The sequence below is a fragment of the Zingiber officinale genome, chromosome 1B (assembly GCF_018446385.1).
Source record: "Zingiber officinale cultivar Zhangliang chromosome 1B, Zo_v1.1, whole genome shotgun sequence".
Lineage (NCBI taxonomy): Eukaryota > Viridiplantae > Streptophyta > Magnoliopsida > Zingiberales > Zingiberaceae > Zingiber > Zingiber officinale.
This window is the reverse complement of record NC_055986.1, coordinates 56,933,939-56,954,088: the sequence shown is the minus strand read 5'-3', so window position 1 is coordinate 56,954,088 and position 20,150 is coordinate 56,933,939. Positions and strand designations below refer to the sequence as shown.

At 36.7% G+C, this 20,150-nt stretch overlaps 1 protein-coding gene across 1 annotated transcript; it reads right to left on the bottom strand.

The window, feature by feature from the left end:
- Positions 1-2,872: 2,872 nt before the first annotated feature.
- LOC121967270 (type I inositol polyphosphate 5-phosphatase 13-like) lies at positions 2,873-17,979 on the bottom strand. Its single transcript, XM_042517381.1, has 11 exons — positions 16,777-17,979; positions 14,154-14,406; positions 13,251-14,061; positions 12,151-12,275; positions 11,936-12,020; positions 10,918-11,080; positions 10,771-10,808; positions 10,406-10,673; positions 9,937-10,060; positions 9,497-9,857; positions 2,873-3,482 (listed from the first exon to the last, which is right to left on the bottom strand). Exons 1-11 carry the CDS (start codon positions 17,726-17,728, stop codon positions 3,132-3,134), a joined length of 3,531 nt encoding a protein of 1,176 aa, XP_042373315.1. The 5' UTR covers positions 17,729-17,979; the 3' UTR covers positions 2,873-3,131.
- Between the last annotated feature and the right edge of the window lie 2,171 nt (positions 17,980-20,150).

Genomic DNA, 20,150 nt, shown 5'->3' with positions numbered 1-20,150 from the left:
CTCCCTCGCCGCACCTTCCCACGTTGCACCCTCCCTTGCCGCACCTTCCCAGCTCCCTCCCTTATCGCCGAAACTCTCCCTCGCAGACTCGCAGTCGCCGCACCCTCCCTCGGCCGCCGCTGCGCCTTCCCTCTCTCGTCGCCGAAACGGTGAAACCCTCCCTGGACCAGGGACGACTTTGCCTCTCACAAAGGCACCCTCCATCGGCGAGACAAGCCGTCTCTAGCCCTCCATTGGGGATCCCACTGTGCCCTAGGTTTTGTTTTCCTTATTATTTCTTTGTGATCTTACCTTCTCAAAAGTGTAAGGTGTGTTTTATTCATTCAAATTGCTTTAAAATGCGTTGGACAGAAAAGTGAGACCCCTGCGCTCCCTTCGGATGCTTGCCCCTACCTCTGTATCGGTTGTTGCGTTGTTTGTGCTTCCCTTCTGAGTTCCATTCCTTTTATTGATCTTATGAGGAGCGGCTCACCCCTCACCGATTGATGCTAGCTTTGTGCTCATTTGCCCATTCCCCTGTTCTACATCTTTGTCGCCTTTTGTAGTTCCTGAACTAGTTTCAAGCTCTGCCCCCTCCCCCGCGACAAAACTCCCTAACCGGTATACACTTGTGCCTTTCTTTTTCTTATTAATCATGTTTTATTTCTGCATAAATTGAAATATCTACTCCATTCATTTTTAGGTCTTAATCAGCCCTAACATGATTAATCATGTTTTATTTTTACATAAATTAGAAATTTCCGCTCCATTCATTTTTAGGTCTTAATTGGCCCTAACATGATTAATCATGTTTTATTTATGCATAAATTGGTATTTTTCTTATTAGACATAAATTTCGGTTCTATGAGGATGAGTATTATTTGTTTCCTAATGTTTGAGTGTTCTCGTAGTCATCATTGTCATGTTTAGCTTTATCTTTGCAAAATGCTCCAAAATACTAGCAGTGCTAATTGATAAAAGATATTTATGGAGTAATAGGCAAGTCTAAAATATGCCTATATTGGAGTATAATTTCATAAATTTTAAAATACGAGCAGTGCTCATATTCATAAATTGGAGTAATAATTCTCAACATACTTATATTATTGTGAGATAGTTGGTAGTTTCACCATAAAAAATATCAATTATTTTACTATTATCTTTTTTTTTTGAACCTTAATTGAATATAATAGTTATGCTTTTTTATAAACTTGCATGATATTTATGTAAAGTCTTATATAAGTGGATTTTGAATCGAACATTCTTCTTCGTATCAAGTTTTATTGTTCTTTGTTTATACTATTGTTCATAATTATATATCATCATGAAAATTTAAAAATTTATAGTATTTTTAATTTTTGTTATTGCATGGATTGTTATACATAAAATTTAATTCATTTATATCGAGTTTTTACTTATTTAGGATAAAAAGATTTAATTCTTAATTACTCCGTTGAATATATTGTTTAAGTTACTCAAACTCAAAGTGAATATATTTATGATAGGTCTTCTGTTTTCTTCATTCTTCTATATTCCTATGCTGATGTTGAAAATAAAGATTATAGAGGTAAACTAACTAGACTACACTTCTTTATTGTTTCTCAGTTTGGTGTCAGGATTTTGTGTTAAATTACTATGCTTATCTTTTTACATTCTTGAGTTAAAATTTTCTCCATTGTCAATGTTCTTTTGTTAAGAATTTTAAGTGATTGTTCTTTGAAAACACCTCTTATCTTCTGAATGAAATTGATTATAAATAGAATTATTAATCTTGGATAATTTAATAGTATAGGAATAGGAAAAAAAATTATATTCATAGTTTTGGAATTGATGCCTCATTCTTATTTCTAGGAGGAATTACATAAATTTATACATAAATAAAAAAGGAACCGTTATCATAAGATACAAAAGCTTCTTACAACTAAAAAATTCTCATTATATTTTTTTTCTATAAAATAATTATTAATTAAATTGATGGAAGGATAAAATTGGGGCATACTTAATAATTTCGTCCAGGCCATTTCAACAATCAGGTCGGCTCTGACACGGACTATAAATAAAAAAGTATAAAAAAACAAAGAACATGTTCATTTCATTGAACACGTTCAATACTTTTGTGGGTCCATGCATGTTATAATATTTAGTACATTGATTTTAGCATCATCATCCATATTATAACGTGATATTAATCCAATGTGGATGCTCTGCAGGAGGAAGATGAAAAAGCCTTATGTTCTTTTAGTTAACATTTTCAAGATAATGAGTTGCAGAAAACCAATTTCTTCACGCAGAATGCGAAACAGTCCATGTACATTAATTTAAAATGTTAATATTTACATGAAGAATTCATACACAGTAGTTGCTGATTACTAACTTCGTGAATTTTAAGAGATTCTATGGTACAATATGATATTATGATGATCAATAGAAAAATTTCACAAGACCGGATTAGTCATCTTACGACTAGTCAATGGGGCTAATTAAATTTATTTTCTATTTTATTTTTTATCTTTTTTAATAGATCATTGCCAATTTTTCAATGATATTAAAATCAGTTAACATGCGTAAAAACTTGCAAAGAGAAGAAAACAAAAACCTTCCAAATAGTAGGAGCCACCCGTTCCTCCGTTTACTATAGATTTTGCCAGAGAACAAAGGCCCAATCAAAGCAAATATGAACAATTCTGTTACATACCAAGCTATCCAATCATTAACCGTACAGAAAAGTGAAACAAGAGACAAAGATAATAATAATAAATCTAACTCACAGCACGAGAAGCAAAAAAAAAAAAAAAAAAAAGGCGCAAGCAAACCAACTTGGGCTTGAATCCGGAAACTCATTCTTCTTTCCAGGTTTCAATTACTTTTCAGTACGCAATATGCATACCACTAGTTTCAATCAAACATTGGTTTGTTGTCAAATATTTGGTATGATAAGAAACTTCAAAACTATATTCATTCTAACCCTATCCACAAATCTAATTGTCACTCTCTACACGAAATCACAAAAAACGTTTCCTCAATCAACTAATTGAGTTACACTGCAAGTAACTTCAATTTCTGAAAAGAATTAATTTTCTCTTATGAATTATATACAAGAAGGAACTTTATGTCCTTTTCACTGGCTCTCTTTTGTATAGAGTAGTGCAACCTCATGGACGACGTGTGTTTGATAAGTTGGGAATTCCAGTGGATGAACTGCCAAAGTCCCCAACATCTGACCTGTGTAGATGGCTTGATTGGCTTCTTCTTTTAAGCTCTTTTCTATCACCACACTCAATTCTCGGTGAGGAATGATAAACAGAGACCCTGTGAGCTTTGATGTCTGTTGAACCAGTTCCGGTGATGTGTACAAGCAATATTACTACTTTGTCCCTATTATCTTCACACCACCAGTTCTGTGCAACTCCATCAACATATTCTTCTTTTGTGTAGAAATCATCATGGTACACACAAACTTCTATTGTTTGTCCCGGCTTGATTATGCCACTAGCTGGATAAACCTTAAAAATTCAAACAATGGCAGTGAGAGAAAGATGAAAATGTTTGGGTCTCGCATTAGGTCTGTGAAGGACAATACAACTAATAGTGCATGCTTTGAAGTATTTAACAGTCACGATTTTGGTGCATTTCAGTAAATTCAGACCTATGATAATAAAACTCTGAAATGGTTTTGCTAAATTAATCAAATTGAAAATCTATAATCAAGTTTATACAAGCAAAATGAGCATGAGAAATCAATGTCTCGGATTGAAAGATGAAGTTTAAGATCATACAGCCATGTAATTAACAATGCAAAATAACTTTATTGGAGTAGAAGGCATCAAGATTTTCAGATCCAAATCTCAGATACTGGTGTTCTGCTGGAAGCAGAATTTTTGAAACCAGACAAGGGGTCTAATAAGTAAGCCCCCAGGGTCACAAATTTTCTGGTTTATAGCTTAACAAGCCACTTCAACTGCATGCTTTCTACTGTTTGAATCAGATCAAATAGGCCTTTTGTTGGGTGTTACAGGAGACGAAAGGGTTTGTCCCTTTCGCTGCTGCAAACGGCTGTTTGCTGCAAACGTCAGGGAGACGAAGGGACATCCTTTCCCCTTTGTCTTCCTCAGCCTTCCTATAAAAGGAGAGTCCAAGCACAGATCAAAAAAAAGGAAGAAGGTTTTGCGAAGGTGATCAAAGAGCACTGCCAAGCCGTGAGGTGATCGTGTGAGAGCAAAGGGAGAGCATCCAGAGACTGGGATTTGGCTTGTGAATCTTGAAGCGCTTTCCGGCAGCTCCGTGATCGTGCTTCCGACAACGGCAACTCCTTCGTCGACCAGCGGTTCTTCAGCGACGTTTCTTCGGGAGATCCATGTGAGTGGTTACCACTTTATTTAGGTTTTGTTTCATGCCCTCAAAACTACCAACAATGGTATCAGAGCATGGTGTTGAAAGCATGAAAATCGACATGAAAAGGCTCGCGTTTTTCTTCTTCTGTCGCGAAGAAGAAGATGAACAGTAACACTGCTCATTAATTGAATCGATTAACCAATCGATTTAATTGAATTGAATTGAATCAATTGAAATTTCGTTTCAATTGATCCAAAATCGCGAACAGTGCCACTTTTGACGAAACACAGTGTTGAATCGATTCAACACTATGCATGAATCGATTAAAGATTGAAGCGCACATTTTATATTTTTTAAATATCTGAATCGATTCAATTCCAAGTTTGAATCGATTAAAGATCGAAAAAAAAGGCATGAACAGTAGATTTTGACGGCATAGTATATCTGTGTTTAATCGATTCTTCAATCGATTGAGTAAAAAAAACAAAATCCTCTTCGTTGCATGCATGAACAGTGCACCGTTTAAGATTTAATTAAATATTTTTATTAATTAATTAAATACATATAGATATGTATTATTAATTAATAAATAGATATTTAATTAATTTATAGTTCAATTTACTGAAAATGGAACCAGACCAACTTGCCCAATCAAACTCAGGTCTGGTTTAAATTATTAGTTGATTTAAGCAGACCAATTTGATTCAATGATACCTAAAGTTGGTTCAAATTATTTGTTAGTTTAACCAGCTCGGTTTATTATTAAATTAATTAGGGTGGTCTTGATTACAGTAGTTGGGTTGATCAAATATGATCGGATTAGTTCTGTTGTGTCCGATTTGATCATAAAAATTAGATTTGTTCTAATGGATTAGACTTAATCCAATGGCCATTGGATGAATCAAATGGACCTGAGTTTGATCAAGAAGTCTGAGATTGACTCAAATGAGCTTAAACAATAACAGAACATAGATCAGAAATCTCTGTCCAATTAGAGTAGTTCTAATGAGGACAAAGAGACTAAGCTTAAGATCCGAACTCCTGATTGACCGGTCCAATGGGTCAGTCAACTTAAACTCTTGAAATCAAGAAAATTTATTTTTCTTGATTTATAATGATGACATTATGCCTGTATGAATTGAATTAAACTGGCTTTGTACTGATTAGTCGATTTTGTACTGATTTTTCAGATGACACAAACTATTACCACATTGACTCGTCGCGAAATGTGGCGAAACCAGCTCCGAGAGGAGATTCAGGAGATAAGAGTATAAGTCTGCTTATGGAGTCGACGAACATGTAAGAAGGCTTAATAGACTGTTCTGGAAACTTTAGCAAGAAGAATTTCCAGTCCTGGATAGTTATAGAATCTGGGCATTAATGCAATCATTGCCAGAATATCCTAAGATAATAGCAGACTATGTATGGGGACATCATGAAGGGCGCGTCACATATTCAGAACTGTGTGAAGAGCTACTTCACCATATGGGTGAAGAAGAGCCTGAAGAGTCTGAAGAGGACCAGGAAATGTTCGAGGAAGATCCAGAAATAGATCTGATGGAGAATCCTGAAACTGCCCCATCTGAGATTATCCCAAATGAGTCCAAGTTAATAGGGATAATATTAGTTGCTGCACTAGTGTTTGTCCTAGTGGGAGCAGTGCTAGCCTATCTAGTTTATTAGTGTTCTGTTTACTGTCGTTATGTACGAACAGTGTTAGCTCATCTAGTTTTTGAGTCATGTAATAATTTCTGTCGTTATGTACGAACAGAATTATATAATGAAAAGTTATGTTATATGTTAACAAACTTAGAAATGATTAGTTCATTTTATGAGATGATTAGTTCATGAGAATATGATTCGTTCATATATCCATATGATTAGTTCATATGAAAAATGATTAGTTCATTTTAATAATGATTCGTTCATTAGATGGGATATGTGTAATATGATTGATCAATGTTGATTAGATTAGAACATACAAATGATGAGTGGAAATAATGTTATCACTTGATTTTGTAAACTAATTTTAATTTACACCGAGTCAATAAATAATTGCACATATATGAATTACACTGAAATAATAAATAATGTGTTTATTTATGTAGATCATGACAACTAAAAATATCATAGCTGAACTCAATAAGGGTGAGAAATTATATAGGGATAACTATAAAATCTGGCACCTCAAGATACAATACGTTCTTGAGGAACAAGAAGTTCTAGAGGTTGTAAATCAAATCATGGAAGAACCAGCTGATGGTTCTACAGCACAGCACAGACGTGACCTTGATGCCTATAAGGCATGGAAAAGGACAGACTCCATTGCTAAGGGTATATTGATTAGTTCAATGGTGGATGACCTGGTATTTGAGTATGAGTCATTACCATCTGCTCATGCTGTCTGGGTAGCCCTTAGAGAGAAGTACAGTGGAGTCAGTCTGAGTAAGCTCTGTCAGCTAACTATCAAGTTTAATAGCTGTAAAAAGCGCTTGAATGTTATCATGGCCTAACATCTCAGGGAGATGGGTAACATGATTCAAGAGCTTAAGATTATTGGTTATGCGTTGACCGATGAACAATAGGTTCAGGCAGTTATCCGTTCCCTTCTTGATTCTTGGGAAACGATGAAACAGAATCTGCCCCATAGTGAGAGTATCAAGACTTTCACAGATGCCTCACGCCATGTTGGACTTAAGGCGGAGAGGATTGAATCCGCAAGGATTTCTGGTCAAGCTTTTGTAGCTGAAGGTTCTGATTCCAAGAATAAGAAAAAATGGTTTAAGAAAGGAAAGGGAAAAGGAAAGGAGCCTAATGTTGTTGCTGCGAAAAACCAAATCAAGAAGAAAGGAAAGAAATATGGACAAAAACCTAGGAGCAACTTGACTTGCTTCAACTGTGGCAAGAAGGGTCATTTTGTTCAGGAGTGTGCTGAGCCTAAAAAGGTAGATCCATTTTTATCTTCTTTCCACAAGCAATATGTTGCAAGTACAGTGTTGAATGGTGGCGCCATCTCATGGAACAGCAAGAAGCAGGCTTGTGTAACCTTGTCGACAATGGAAGTTGAGTATGTGGCTTGTGCAGCGACTGTGCAAGAGGTTGTCCGGCTAAGAAAGTTCCTGAAGCATCTGAAGATTGCTGAGGATAGTGGGAATCTTGTTACTGTGTACTGTGACAGTCAATCTGCGATACATTTTCTAAGGATCCCAAATATCACAGCAAAGGCAAGCATATAAAAATTAAGTATAATTTTGTAAGGGATATTATTGACAAGAAAAAGGTGATTCTTGAGTACATCCATACACCAAATATGCTTGCTGATCCTTTTACTAAGTCATTGACTAAAGAGTCATTTCATGGACATGTGAAGTTTTTGGGACTTCGAAGAATGTAACTAATTGTAAAGACATTTTGATAAATGAAAAAATGTCATGATCTATTCAGTGTATATGTCTTTGTTATATTCGAATAAAAGTCTCGATAAGCATGTTGGCATATTGAGATTGGTCCACTTACATGGACAATCATCTCTATTTGTTAAGTACGAATAGAGGTAAGACCGTTGCTTATGGGATAGCTTATGTAGCTATGAATAAAGACATACCCATAAGTTAAGGTCGTCTTGATAATTATGTCAAGATGAGATCATTTATGTAATGATTGGAGTAAATGCACCCACCATTTACTGAATCTGCTTAAAGGCCAGATTAGAATTCATATGTTGAATTCAGGATTAGACATTAGGTATGTCTAGATTGAAATCTGTACGATGTTAAATTTGGGAAAAACATGCGCTCTTTTTAGTAAAGAGAATAACATCGTAGCATGTGATTCATACTACATGTACTATGGTGACAAGAAGGGTAGTAGGAGAATAGATCTCTGCTTCTCTACTATATGAGACCCTTGAGATTATAAGTTAATCTCAATCTTACCCTTATCAGTGTCTGCTACTTTAGCATGTTTCCTATTGGTTATGGATGATTCGGTCTATAGAGCATAACTAGGAAAGCGACTGATTAGAATGAATAGATTCTAGCTAAAAATGAAGATTAAGATTGATTTACATCTGAGACATTTATTCACTGGTACCGGTTACATTTTTAATTTAGTACATAAAATGTAATTGTGAATAATTTGTTGATTGGAGATGTTGAACATGCTCTTAACATATGGTCAATATGCGGGATTAGAGATGTTCATAATGATGTAAATAATTTAATCTGGGGTAAAGGCAAGTCATTTATGTCCCTGATTCGTTCTATGGACATATGTCTCTGATTCGTTCTGTGGAGCAGCTAAGTAAGGTGTGACAATCTTCTTAGCAATTGAATACTCACTGTGCTTGCTGCCGCACGAACCATTTTCCCTAATGTATGGAATGGATGTTCTGATCTGGTATTCGTGACTTGATCCTCATAAAGTCTACGTGACTTATTTGGTCTTTGTGACTTATTTGGTCTTTGTGATTAATTTGCTCTGGTCTTCGTGACTTGATCCTCATAAAGTCTATGTGACTTATTTGGTCTGTGTGACTAATTTGCTCTGGTCTTGGTGACATGATCACCTTGTAGTCTATGTGACTGACATGGTCTATGTGACCATATAATCTTATGGATTGACTTGGACGAGTGGGAGATGTTGAGCGTTACAGGAGACGAAAGGGTTCGTCCCTTTCGCTGCTGCAAACGGCTGTTTGCTGCAAACGCCAGGGAGACGAAGGGGCGTCCTTTCCCCTTTGTCTTCCTCAGCCTTCCTATAAAAGGAGCATCCAAGCACAGATCAAAAAAAAAAAGGAAGAAGGTTTTGCGAAGGTGATCAGAGAGCACTGCCAAGCCTTGAGGTGATCGTGTGAGAGTAAAGGGAGAGCATCCAGAGGCTAGGATTTGGCTTGTGAACCTTGAAGCGCTTTCCGACAGCTCCGTGATCGTGCTTCCGACAGCGGCAACTCCTTCGTCGACCGGCGGTTCTTCAGCGACATTTCTTCGGGAGATCCATGTGAGTGGTTACCGCTTTATTTAGGTTTTGTTTCATGCTCTCAAAACTACCAACACCTTTGGTCTGAATCAACTGATTGAACCGGCCAGTCTGATTCAATCCAGTCGCATTTTAAAAATAATGGTTGTAAGTGAAGATACACAATTGTTTACCAACTAGATATAAATTGTAAAGGCAGGAAATGTACCTCAAGCCAGAGAGGAGAGGCAAAGGAGCATCTAGAAGAAAAATCAGATGCATTTCCATCGTCCCTGATTGTGGCCTGGCCTTCGCAAATGATCTGGAAGACAGCTTTGTACTTTTCACACTTATTTGTGATACGAAGAATGGAAGCATCTTGGTTTTGTAGGATTATGTTATTAGTGCTAACAATAGTTTCTGGAACAGCACGGGATTCTTCAAGCAAGGATCTTAGCTTCTCATTTGTTGTTATTATTCGTCCATACTCTTGCCTCCTTATCAATTCATCTCTATGTGCAATTTCCACACTGAATATGCACCTGACAGGTTTGTGATCACTATCAGTAACATCCATACATGCTTCATACCTAGCAAATGAAGATTCTGTATCCATTAGTCAACCACTAAAAAATTTATCTATGAAATTAATTATTCCAGAGAACTTACAGTATTATTGCTGCGACTACAGGACACTGTAATGAGCATTCAGCCAATGAAATTGAACGACTATCACGATACAATATTCTATCACACCATGCAGGTATACGTTTTTTCTCACTTGAATCATACCCTGAGAAGACAAAAATGATTCCTTTTCATAATTGACATCCAAATAATAGAATCAAATATATTTAACCACCAGACGCTACTCAACGACTTCAACAAAGTTTATGCAGTGAACTTTTAACTGATAAACTAGTTGCTCTGTGGAAGAAGCAAAACTACAGAAACCAATACTTCAATCAAGTAAAACTGAACTATCAAAATAATAAATTTATCATGTTATAAATGCATCTTCCAGGACTACATGTTCATAAAATTTAGTATTTTTTCTGCAGGAGATTAAAAACTATTAACCTTCAAATTAAAAACCAGGAGAAATAATCTACCATAATACAATTTATGTTAACCATACCTGCTAGACCTACTTGATGTCTTTCAAACTTATATGTTGGAGGAAATTTAATTTGCCCTTCACGCATTCCTTGGAAAACTTTCCCTGCTTTCATTTCTGCCCGAAGTTGATCCTTTTCTCTAAGCCAATCAAAGCATCTTTGAGAAACCATGTCCCTAGCTTCATCATAAGATATACTATGAAGCCGATAATTAAAATCACCCAGAAAAACCACCATATCAACTTCTGACAAGCCAGGTCTCCCATCATCAGGATGAAGCATTGGAGCCTGTCAATGCCACAAGTATTGAACTTGGTAAGAATGTGATTTTCACATGGAAATATGATCATCACAATTGATTGGAAAATTCTTCTATTTTACATACATTCACAGAACGGTACAATTGGACAGATGTAGGAGCACCTGTAAAAAAGATGCAACATTGCTATTAGAATGTTGTTATAAGGATTATATATGGAACAGAAGAATGTGTTTTGTGCTCCTTGATCATATATGCAGCGAAGTACCAAACCTGCTGGACTTTGTCCAGTAGTTAACCTGCTGAAAGCCATTGTTCGATAAACATGATCAAAATCAGCATTCCGCCTGCTCACTGCCTCTAGGTGAGCAGCAAAATGACAGTTTACAAAGCATATTATTCTTCCATAGACTCTCATCCTCAAGCCCACAGCTCCCTGTATGGGAATTTGAGTAATTCCATTGGAAATTGGAACAATTGGTAATCAGATAACTCCTACAGTAAATTTGGTTTAGTTTAAATGAACCAAATACAAATTTTTTAACTGCATTTATAAGATTATGCCACATGAGAAATGCAGTCACTCGGCCCCCTTCAAAATCCACCAAGGTGTCTACTTATGTATCTCAAGTGCATTAAGCACATGGAGATGCAAAATACTTTTGAATTTATTAAATTAAAGAAGGATTTACAATGCTTTTGTGTGATTTTGTACCCTTACATTAGTCTAGAATAGTTTCATGCAAGATATGCTTTATGAGAAAAAATTTATAATGGAGATGAGAATTTCAAGATGAATGTGTGGATTTATTAGGAAAGAGAAAATAAAATAAAAATCATTTTTATTACCAAGCAATTATTAGGTGTAAGCCTGGTAAAAGATTAAATGATTAAATTATACATCAAAACAATCTATTTCTTTAAACATGCATATATTCTATAGGTATATTGTTTAATTAGGTTCAAAGGGTAAAGAGGGGCACAAGATGGAGTGAACATTAAGACATAGGATTCCATAAGCCAAATAGTTCATAGAGGTTTAGAGCGTACTACTAGATGATGATGCAACAAGAGTTTCTCAATTGACTGTTCACAAGTAGGTTTCCTATTGCAAGCTTATTCCAAATTTTGATAAAACAATTATTTAATTTAAGTGAATTGGTGCATATAGAATAATATAAGTAGTTTCTTTTTTCTTAAAATGGAAAAAGATAGCTCTTAGCAACCTTTGCATATACCTAAAAAATGAACTACACCAAAAAGTGTTAATCACAAGAAATGAAAATGGTACCTTGTTGCCTATTGTACGTCCAAATCCACATGGAACTGCTGCAGCATCAACATCACCAATATGTGACTGGAGAGTCTTCCTAGCCCTAAATTATAAAATAAGTTAGAGAAGGCAAAAATACATAAATTCATTGACGCACTTAAAAGGGTAATCATGTATCCAAAACATGACATGTCTTGAATCTTCGCTTATTTTTGTTTAAGCTTATTGCTCACCATGCAGCAATGATTAACCCTGCCAACTGCCTAGAACCAATCCGCTGAAAGGATGTTCGTTCACCTAGAGCATTGCCTATAGCATCCAACCACCATTGGCCATTAGCACTCCCCTCAATTCCGACCTAAGATCATCAAACAAAAAGTTAATAATGTATGAAAGCCATAAAATATGAATTAATGTTCACAAATCTTCTAGCTATATGGCAAATGCATTAAACACAATAGATCTGCAGTTGCTCTTCACCTTAATGATAGTTTATTATTGCTTTTCTAGACCACAGTAACACATGAAAAATCAACCACTATAAACTAGAATTATCACTTGAACCTTTTTAAAATATTCAATCTCTCATTGCTTCGACATACCTCACCTATTCTATCTGTTGGTTCATAAATTCTCTTCTTATTCAAAAAGTAATCTCTTTCAAAGAGATTTTTCTTTAAGCAAAGATTGTGTTGCTTGGTTTCTTATTAGTAATTTCATCTATGTGACCGCGCTTAAACACTAGGCCATATCTCCATTGATGATGACTTTGCAATTTATAAACACTAATATCTCAACATCTTATGGCTTGACTTTCTCAATTAGAAGAGGATAAAATTTATCATACTATGTGTACATTTTTTCCACTCATATTTTAGTAGACATGGTATTATTGTTCATAGAATTCATTCAATAAAATTCATCAAGTGGAAGACCTTTTTTAGTCAATATCCTAATCTTTGAGTTCCTTATTTGGATTAAACTTTTGGTCAATTTATCCTTTCCTTCATAGGGCAGCAATAATAAGAAACTAAACATTAACAAAATAAACCAAAACATTTCCATAATCTTTGGCTTTCCATATATATTTGACTTCATTCATCGGAAGAGTCAGTGGCTATCCTATGCTCAAGGGGAAGAACTTTGCTTTATACAAAGAAATGAAAAGTCAAATCATGACCTAAATGAGAAGGTACGAAGTGAAAGAGATATTGAGTGAGAAAGTGGGAAAGATCAGTTGAAAGAGTGATAAGAGTCATTCCAAGTGTTACTGACAAATAGTTTTGAATCCATAAGAGTAACAGCATTATTAACAAGTGCATAGATGTCTTACACTTTCTTTAGCAGCAGACATTGCCAGGAATCCAGCCCCCATTTCCACCTCTTGCAACCCAACTACAACTAAACCAACTTGTGATGCTGCAGTACCCAACCAGGACATGAGGGAATCAGGAGATGCTCTTTCTTGTCCAACGTTCCAAGTACCAGCTAAGATCTTAAGATTTTCAAATTTTGTATATGATTGCTCCTTTTTAGCAAGTTCTATTCGCAATAAATCATCAAAAGGACCAGGAGATCTAATATTCCACCCACGTATTCCACCATGCTGTGCCAGAGTGAACATATGTGAGCCTCCAACAGCCATCTTTATAACTGGACTACTATGTGCAACCCATTCTCCAATCAGATTTCCATCAAGATCAGTGACCTGAATATTGCCACTAGCATAACCCACCCACAACCGTGGCCCATGTGTACAAATACACTGAACAGAAGAAAAATGATGTTGAACCTCTTGCAACCGATTTCCATTTCCATCCCACTGGACTAGTGATCCATTTGTGCATCCAGTCCAAACCCTTCCATCCGTTGATGTAGTTATTGCTTCTGTTCTCCTATTATCTTCTCCAAAGGTTCCCTTCGCTGCAACTCTGCGAACAGCACCAGCTGCTCCCAGCAAGGCATTACGTGAACGTTGGAAAAAGCCAACTGAACCTTGTGATTTTTCCTTCTTTGATGAGGAAGCAATCTTTGTCTTTATTTCATCCTCTAGATATGGATCCTGTGAAGATTGGATATCAACTCGAGTCTCTACCTGCCCATCTATACTGAATACTTTAAGAAGATCCCTTGTTCGAGAATCCCTGCACAATAATAAAATAGGCATTCAAATAGACAACTACAAAGATACCAACAAAAATAACAATTGATGAATATTATAAACAAGAAGTTATACCATAGCACAAAAGATAAGCTAGTAACAGTCCATACTTTAGATCTGCAATTATCAGATGCCATTAATTTCACATCAGTTGTAGGCATGTTGCTAATACCATTTGTCGTAGCTTGGCTTCTCAAGTCAACAAACGACTTCTCCATTAGTAATGCAGCCATATGTCTTTCTTCTAAAGTGAAGGAAAGGGCTTTTTCAATGGAATCACAAGGCCAAGCCTTTATAACTCCGCCCTCAGAACCTGCCCATATTTCACCTGGAGTTTCAAGTGTACTTTTTATCAATTACATGGCATTGAAATCAATGACAAATACCAGAAATAACTGTCTCAAACATAATCCAATGAAGAAGATACAGATTCAAGGTCATCCAGAATAACATTTTAATTATTCCAACAACCAAGAAAGTCCAGAATCCAGGTCTGCAAACTGTAGTTTTTAGAGCTTCTTCTGTATTCAAAGTGAATTGAATAACTGATGGCTATTAAAGAGAGTTCGATTCCCTGTTTGTCTGACTATCAGTACAAAGTAGGAATTGTTTATGATTCCAAAACTATGGGGTTATATAAAGCCTCAATGGTCAACCAGGTGCAGATTCAGGAATGCTGCTGTAGATTAAAGAGGCAATTATAAGATTGTTGAAGTTGTGGTTAAGTTCCGTGGAAAGAGTATGTGTTTTTGTGTATGGTGTCATGAACAAATGCACTTGTTTATAGTTCAATGAAACAGTTGATTATTTGTTTTTTTTTTAAATATAAATTCCTAACAAATATGCATTCTGTACTTCCTAGAAAAAAATAAAAGATTTCTTTCTTTATAGGTTATAAATGTAGATTCCTTTCCAAAACTTACAGTTGTCTAGTTGTTTTATGGGAACCAAAATTCTTTGGATAATTAAGAATAATCCAGAAAGGGCATCCCCAATGGGGGACTAAATTGTTGAGTTTAAAAAATAAACGCCCATTTTTAAACCTACTACCATTGGATGGCTTGGGTTTTTGGTTTAAATAAAAAACTTTGTTCCAAAATCAAGAACCAGGTTTTTTCCAAATTTTTGTGAGTCCCATTAATATCTAGCCACCATGTTTGACTCTCTCTCTCTCTATATATATATATATTTTAAATTGCAACAACTGCAACAACTAGAATAGTGGACTAATAAACCTACTTTTTAGGTTTACCATTGGGGACACCCTTAATGGGTTTATAACTTTTGATGTGGTACGTGATGTGGCAAAAATAAACCTACCTTTTAGGTTTACCATTGGGGATGCCCTAAGGCCAACACATGTGATGATTTTCCATATAGATAAGCTGGTTATATCGCATAAGATAATGGTTACCATAATGAGACTACTATTGAGCAAATAAAAGATATGACATGGTATATTCCATCATGGAGAAGTATTTGGATTATAATCTGCATGTTTTACAATATATACCTAAAATGTCATCTTAAACTATACTTGCTCTTTGAGAACCATAACTAGAGGCCAGAGGTAACTAAATCATCAGATTGTTTTGCTTTCAATTATTACCTATAAAAAAATCATCTCAAGAAAATTTGCTGAAGAAAGTTACTTTTTAAATGTCATTAAATTACATGTTGTACTCAACTACTCAATTGAACCTTTTTATAATCCTCTTGATTAAACATTATTGAAGCTTCATGGCATAGTGAATTATCTTTCAACAAAAGATGAATTTAGAATATGCTGAAATGATCTTCTACATGATCAACCTTAATTTTAAGTCTTCCTCCAAAATGATAAACCTTTTTTATATAGTTAGCAATGGTGGAGAGTTCATGTAAAATGAAAAAGGAGCATTTCTTGTTATTTATGTGGTATAAAAATGAAACAAATAATTTTGATCTAATCAATAATTAGATATCATGCAAAAATTCAACATAAAAAATAAAATAAAATAAAAAAGCAAGAAGAAATATGGCAGCTATTGCCACTGTTGTAACACAATAAATCAATTTTTTGCACAAGGTGACCCAGATCTACATCCCAAATACCCCAAAGAAACAACAAAGAAAGGAAGTGAAAAGTGAATCACCTTGTTGCATATCAAATAAGGCTAAAAAGAGGTTCAAAAGAGATAATTCAGAAAGGTTTTTTTTTAATAACAATAGAAAGTGGTATGCTCCTTTATAAGTAGGGGAGCCACACAAATCTAGACAAATTAAAATATGAGATTCAACTCAGTGATTTGGATCTACGTAGGATATAAACCAGTGTTGATCACAATGACAGAGCCACTCTAATAGGATACGCGTGCTTAGTCTCTTCGAGTAGTGATTTATGCTCAAAATACATTTTGACCACATCACCTGAACAAATACTGATAAGTTGCAGACAATCAAAACTGATCTACTATAATTTTCTATTAAACAAAAAGTAAAAATAAAAAGTAAATTAGTAGTGCTATAAATACATAATGAAGAATAATAATATTAATAAAAATGTGAGAAGGAAGCTTTGGGAGGGTTGAAAACCATAAATTTCAAATTCGAGACTGAGGTGGAGGGAACTCATCTACCATTTTATTTGCGGATAACAAAACCAGATCAAGGCAGGGAGTAATGTCCGCTAAAGTTAGATTAGCTCAGTGCTGCTTACCATAAGATGTTATGACCATCGACAGTACAGGAGAGCGGTTATACGCTTGCCACGAGAGGCCTTCTCTGAACGGAGAAAAAGTACCAGCACCCCCAGAAGAATTCATGATGGTCGGCTGGTCCATCTTCCATGACCGGATCTTTCCATCCTTGTGTCCGCTCCATATCAACCCATTGGCGGCATCAACTTCGACGCACAGCGTCGAAGACGTGCGGCAGGACTCCCTGAAGGGGGCGCTGTATTCGTCGCCCTTTTTAGCGGGCCCGCCGGGGCCCCATTCTCCGAAGACGTCTTTGAGGTTCCACACCCGCATCCCCGACTCCTGACCCGCCCAGAGCTGCAAGTGCGTACAGACGACAGTGCGGAGGAAGGAGCCGGCCTGGGTGTCCCGGAGCGGGTGAGGGCGCAGCTCGAGAGCAGGGGGGCGGCCGGGGTGCATCGCGGCGCGCAGGGGCACTCGAAAGATGCCAGCGCCGCCCCCGCTGCCCATGAACTCGGGGATCGTCCCTGGGGCTCCGCCGTACTGTGACATGGCGCACTCGAGGGTGAGCGCCCCATCGGTGTCGGAGAGGGAGGATCCGCCGCCGTGGCTGTCGAGAGAGAAGGCGTGCGTGAAGGAGGCAGCGGAGTGGTGGTGCTGGCCGGGGACGGGGGTCGGGTGGCGTAAGCGACCATCCTCAATCGATGTGGAATGGCGGAAGGAGGGATGGTAGCGAGGGCAGGAGAAGGTGCGGGAGTCAGCGTCTAGGAGGCGAGGGGAGGAGGCGCAGGCGCGTACTTCGTCGAGGCTATGCTGGCGGAAAGCGCTGCGGCGGGTGGAGGTGCTGAGGACAGCGGCATCGCGGCCGAGGGGCTGGCTGTAAGAGATGGGCTTCCGCTGGGAGTGGGAGAGGCTGGACCTGGCGGCCGCTGCCTTGGCGTCCGTGTCCTCGTCCTCCTTCTTCTCATCCATCCAAATACCAACCCTGAGCCGAAGGAGACGAAGAAATCAGCAATCAATCTCTCTGTTTAATTTCTTGTTCCGTAATGCGGATCTCAGGAAGAAGATGAAATGGTCAAACCAAAAAAAGAAGAAAAAAATAAGAAGAAGGAAGAAGGAGCAGAAGCAGGGCGACATGTACGCAGGGGATTACAGGCGGCACCGCTTCCATCCACCCGTTTAGTTGCGCTGCACTGCATTCTGCCTGACACCCTTCTACACCCAACAAGCCCAGGAGGGAAAGAGAAGTAATTGTAGCTTGCTTTATTATGTATTTATTTTTATTGTTACGTTCTTTTTATTTATTTTTAATTTTTAAAGAAAAAAATAAAAATTAATGCAGTCCGAAAGTCGGTTACTCCTGTATCGTTCGTGAATCGTGATGGAGTAAAAGAAGAAGTGATGAGCTGCCTCCGTTGCAGTGGACAGTCGACGGAGATGGACCCATTTTAACGGAAGAAGTCGTCTTTGTAGTTGCACTGTTGCAGTATTTAGTGTCCCCCGGTTAAACGTGTGATTCATTCATTTGAAACCACTCCACTTGTATAATTAAACGAAATGGCGTAATAGTCTTTTTTTTATGAACCCGACCAATTTCTTTTAGAACGCAATATATATTAACCTCATAATGTTGATTAAAACTTAAAATTCATGATAAGACAACGGACAAACTATTTATCTAAAAATAAAAGGATAAAAATACTATTAATTATAATTTTTAACAAAATACATTCTTTTTTCTAAGCAAAGCAAAATAACATCCAATTTTTTTTTTCTCTTTCAAAAAAAATTATTATGACAACGGCTAGAATGTGTTAAAGTAAATCAATTTTTTAGTTTAATTTGATTAAAAAAATTATATATAATTGATTATCAACTTATTAAAAATTACTTAAACTTAATCAAAATTATTTTAACATACATTTTAAAATTATTATAACAGCTATTTAATAAGTATTGCATAGTCTAATAACTATTATAAAATAGTTGACTGTGGTCTAGAGCAGTCGACTGATACCGTCTGAAACTATTTTTCAATAATATAAAATGATCCAAATGATGATATACATCTATGCAATCATATGGGGGATCAATACATATTGATTATGGTCATTAGAGGTTAAAAGATTTCTATAATTGAAATATTGTTGGAACTCTTTTTGATGTATGACAAAGGAGGAGAAGTTTAGATTTAAGTGGGAAACCTAAATATTTTTGCAAGAAATTCTATCTCAAGGGGAAGCTTAAGATTAGGTTCTGTGCTTATGCATGAGTTGATTGCATATTTTGTTTGTATGTTTATTGCATTATATATTTCCCTAACTTAAAAGGGCTGTCAAACATCAAAAAGGGGAGATTGTTTGAGCAATCAGTGTGACCCTATATTTTGATATTTGGACAAACGTTTAAGTTAGGTTATTATTGTATTTGATATGCGTTTGTGAGTGTCCAGGTGCAAAGACAAAGTCCAAGTATGATTTTGGCAAAGGAAAGTCCGAGTTTGATCTAAGTAAATGAAAGTCTATGTGTAGTCTGAGAAATGTAAGTTCAAGTGTGACTTAGCAAGGATAAAGTCCCAAAATGAGAAGAGCTTAGCAAGGATGAAGTCCTAGAGTGAGGAACTCTATGCAAGGATGAAGACCTAGAAGTGATAAGCTTCTTAGCAAAGGAAGACACAACAATAAGGACAAGGCCGAAGGAAGCATCTTGAAGATGGGTAGAAGGCAATGTCAAGCTAGTGCGGGTGAGGACAAGTGCTAAGTGATTGTACTCAAAGATAAAATCCTAAGTTAGGGTTTACTAGTTGATTGGTATATATGTCAGTCGATTGGTGGTTGAGAACTAGCAAACCCGGAATGGAATTCCAAGATTTATGGTTCTAGGGTTACCAGTAAACTGGTCTAGTCGACTAGGTAGTCGACTCCCAGCAGTCAACTAGTATCAAGTCTTTGGGATATAATCATTGATTTTCCATAGAGGTCAGTCGACTGGTGACTTTACTAGTCGACTGGTAGCGAGAAAACAATTTGGATATTTTTTTCCCAAGCTCTATATAATAGAGCTTAAGATGGCTGACTTGGGTGACGAAATTAGAGGTGGTTAACCCTAATTAGAGTCTTCAAGCTCTCATTGATCCAAGTATTCGTGATCAAGATTGTGGCAAGGTTTCTCCATAGAGAATGAGTTATTCACTAGCCAAAGTTTACCAAGGATTGATCCACCCATGGATTAAGGGATCGTCCACCTTATAGACACACCGTGAAGTAGGAGCATCATCTCTGAACTACATTAAACAAACGTGTTAGGGTTTGTTTTCCTTTGTATCTTCTTAGTCTATAGGTTTAGCTTTCATTTATAATTGTTGCTTGTATTTCTGTTGCGCTAACAAGTATAG

Bases quoted from the DNA above. Each gene is read 5' to 3' on its own strand.
- LOC121967270 (XM_042517381.1), bottom strand. From the start codon at position 17,728: ATGGATGAGAAGAAGGAGGACGAGGACACGGACGCCAAGGCAGCGGCC. The intron at 10,809-10,917 runs GTTTGGTACTTC...TCTTTTTTACAG, and splicing joins TACTGGACAAAGTCCAGCAG to GTGCTCCTACATCTGTCCAA. The intron at 3,483-9,496 runs GTACATTTCCTG...TGAATTTTTAAG, and splicing joins CCTCTCCTCTCTGGCTTGAG to GTTTATCCAGCTAGTGGCAT.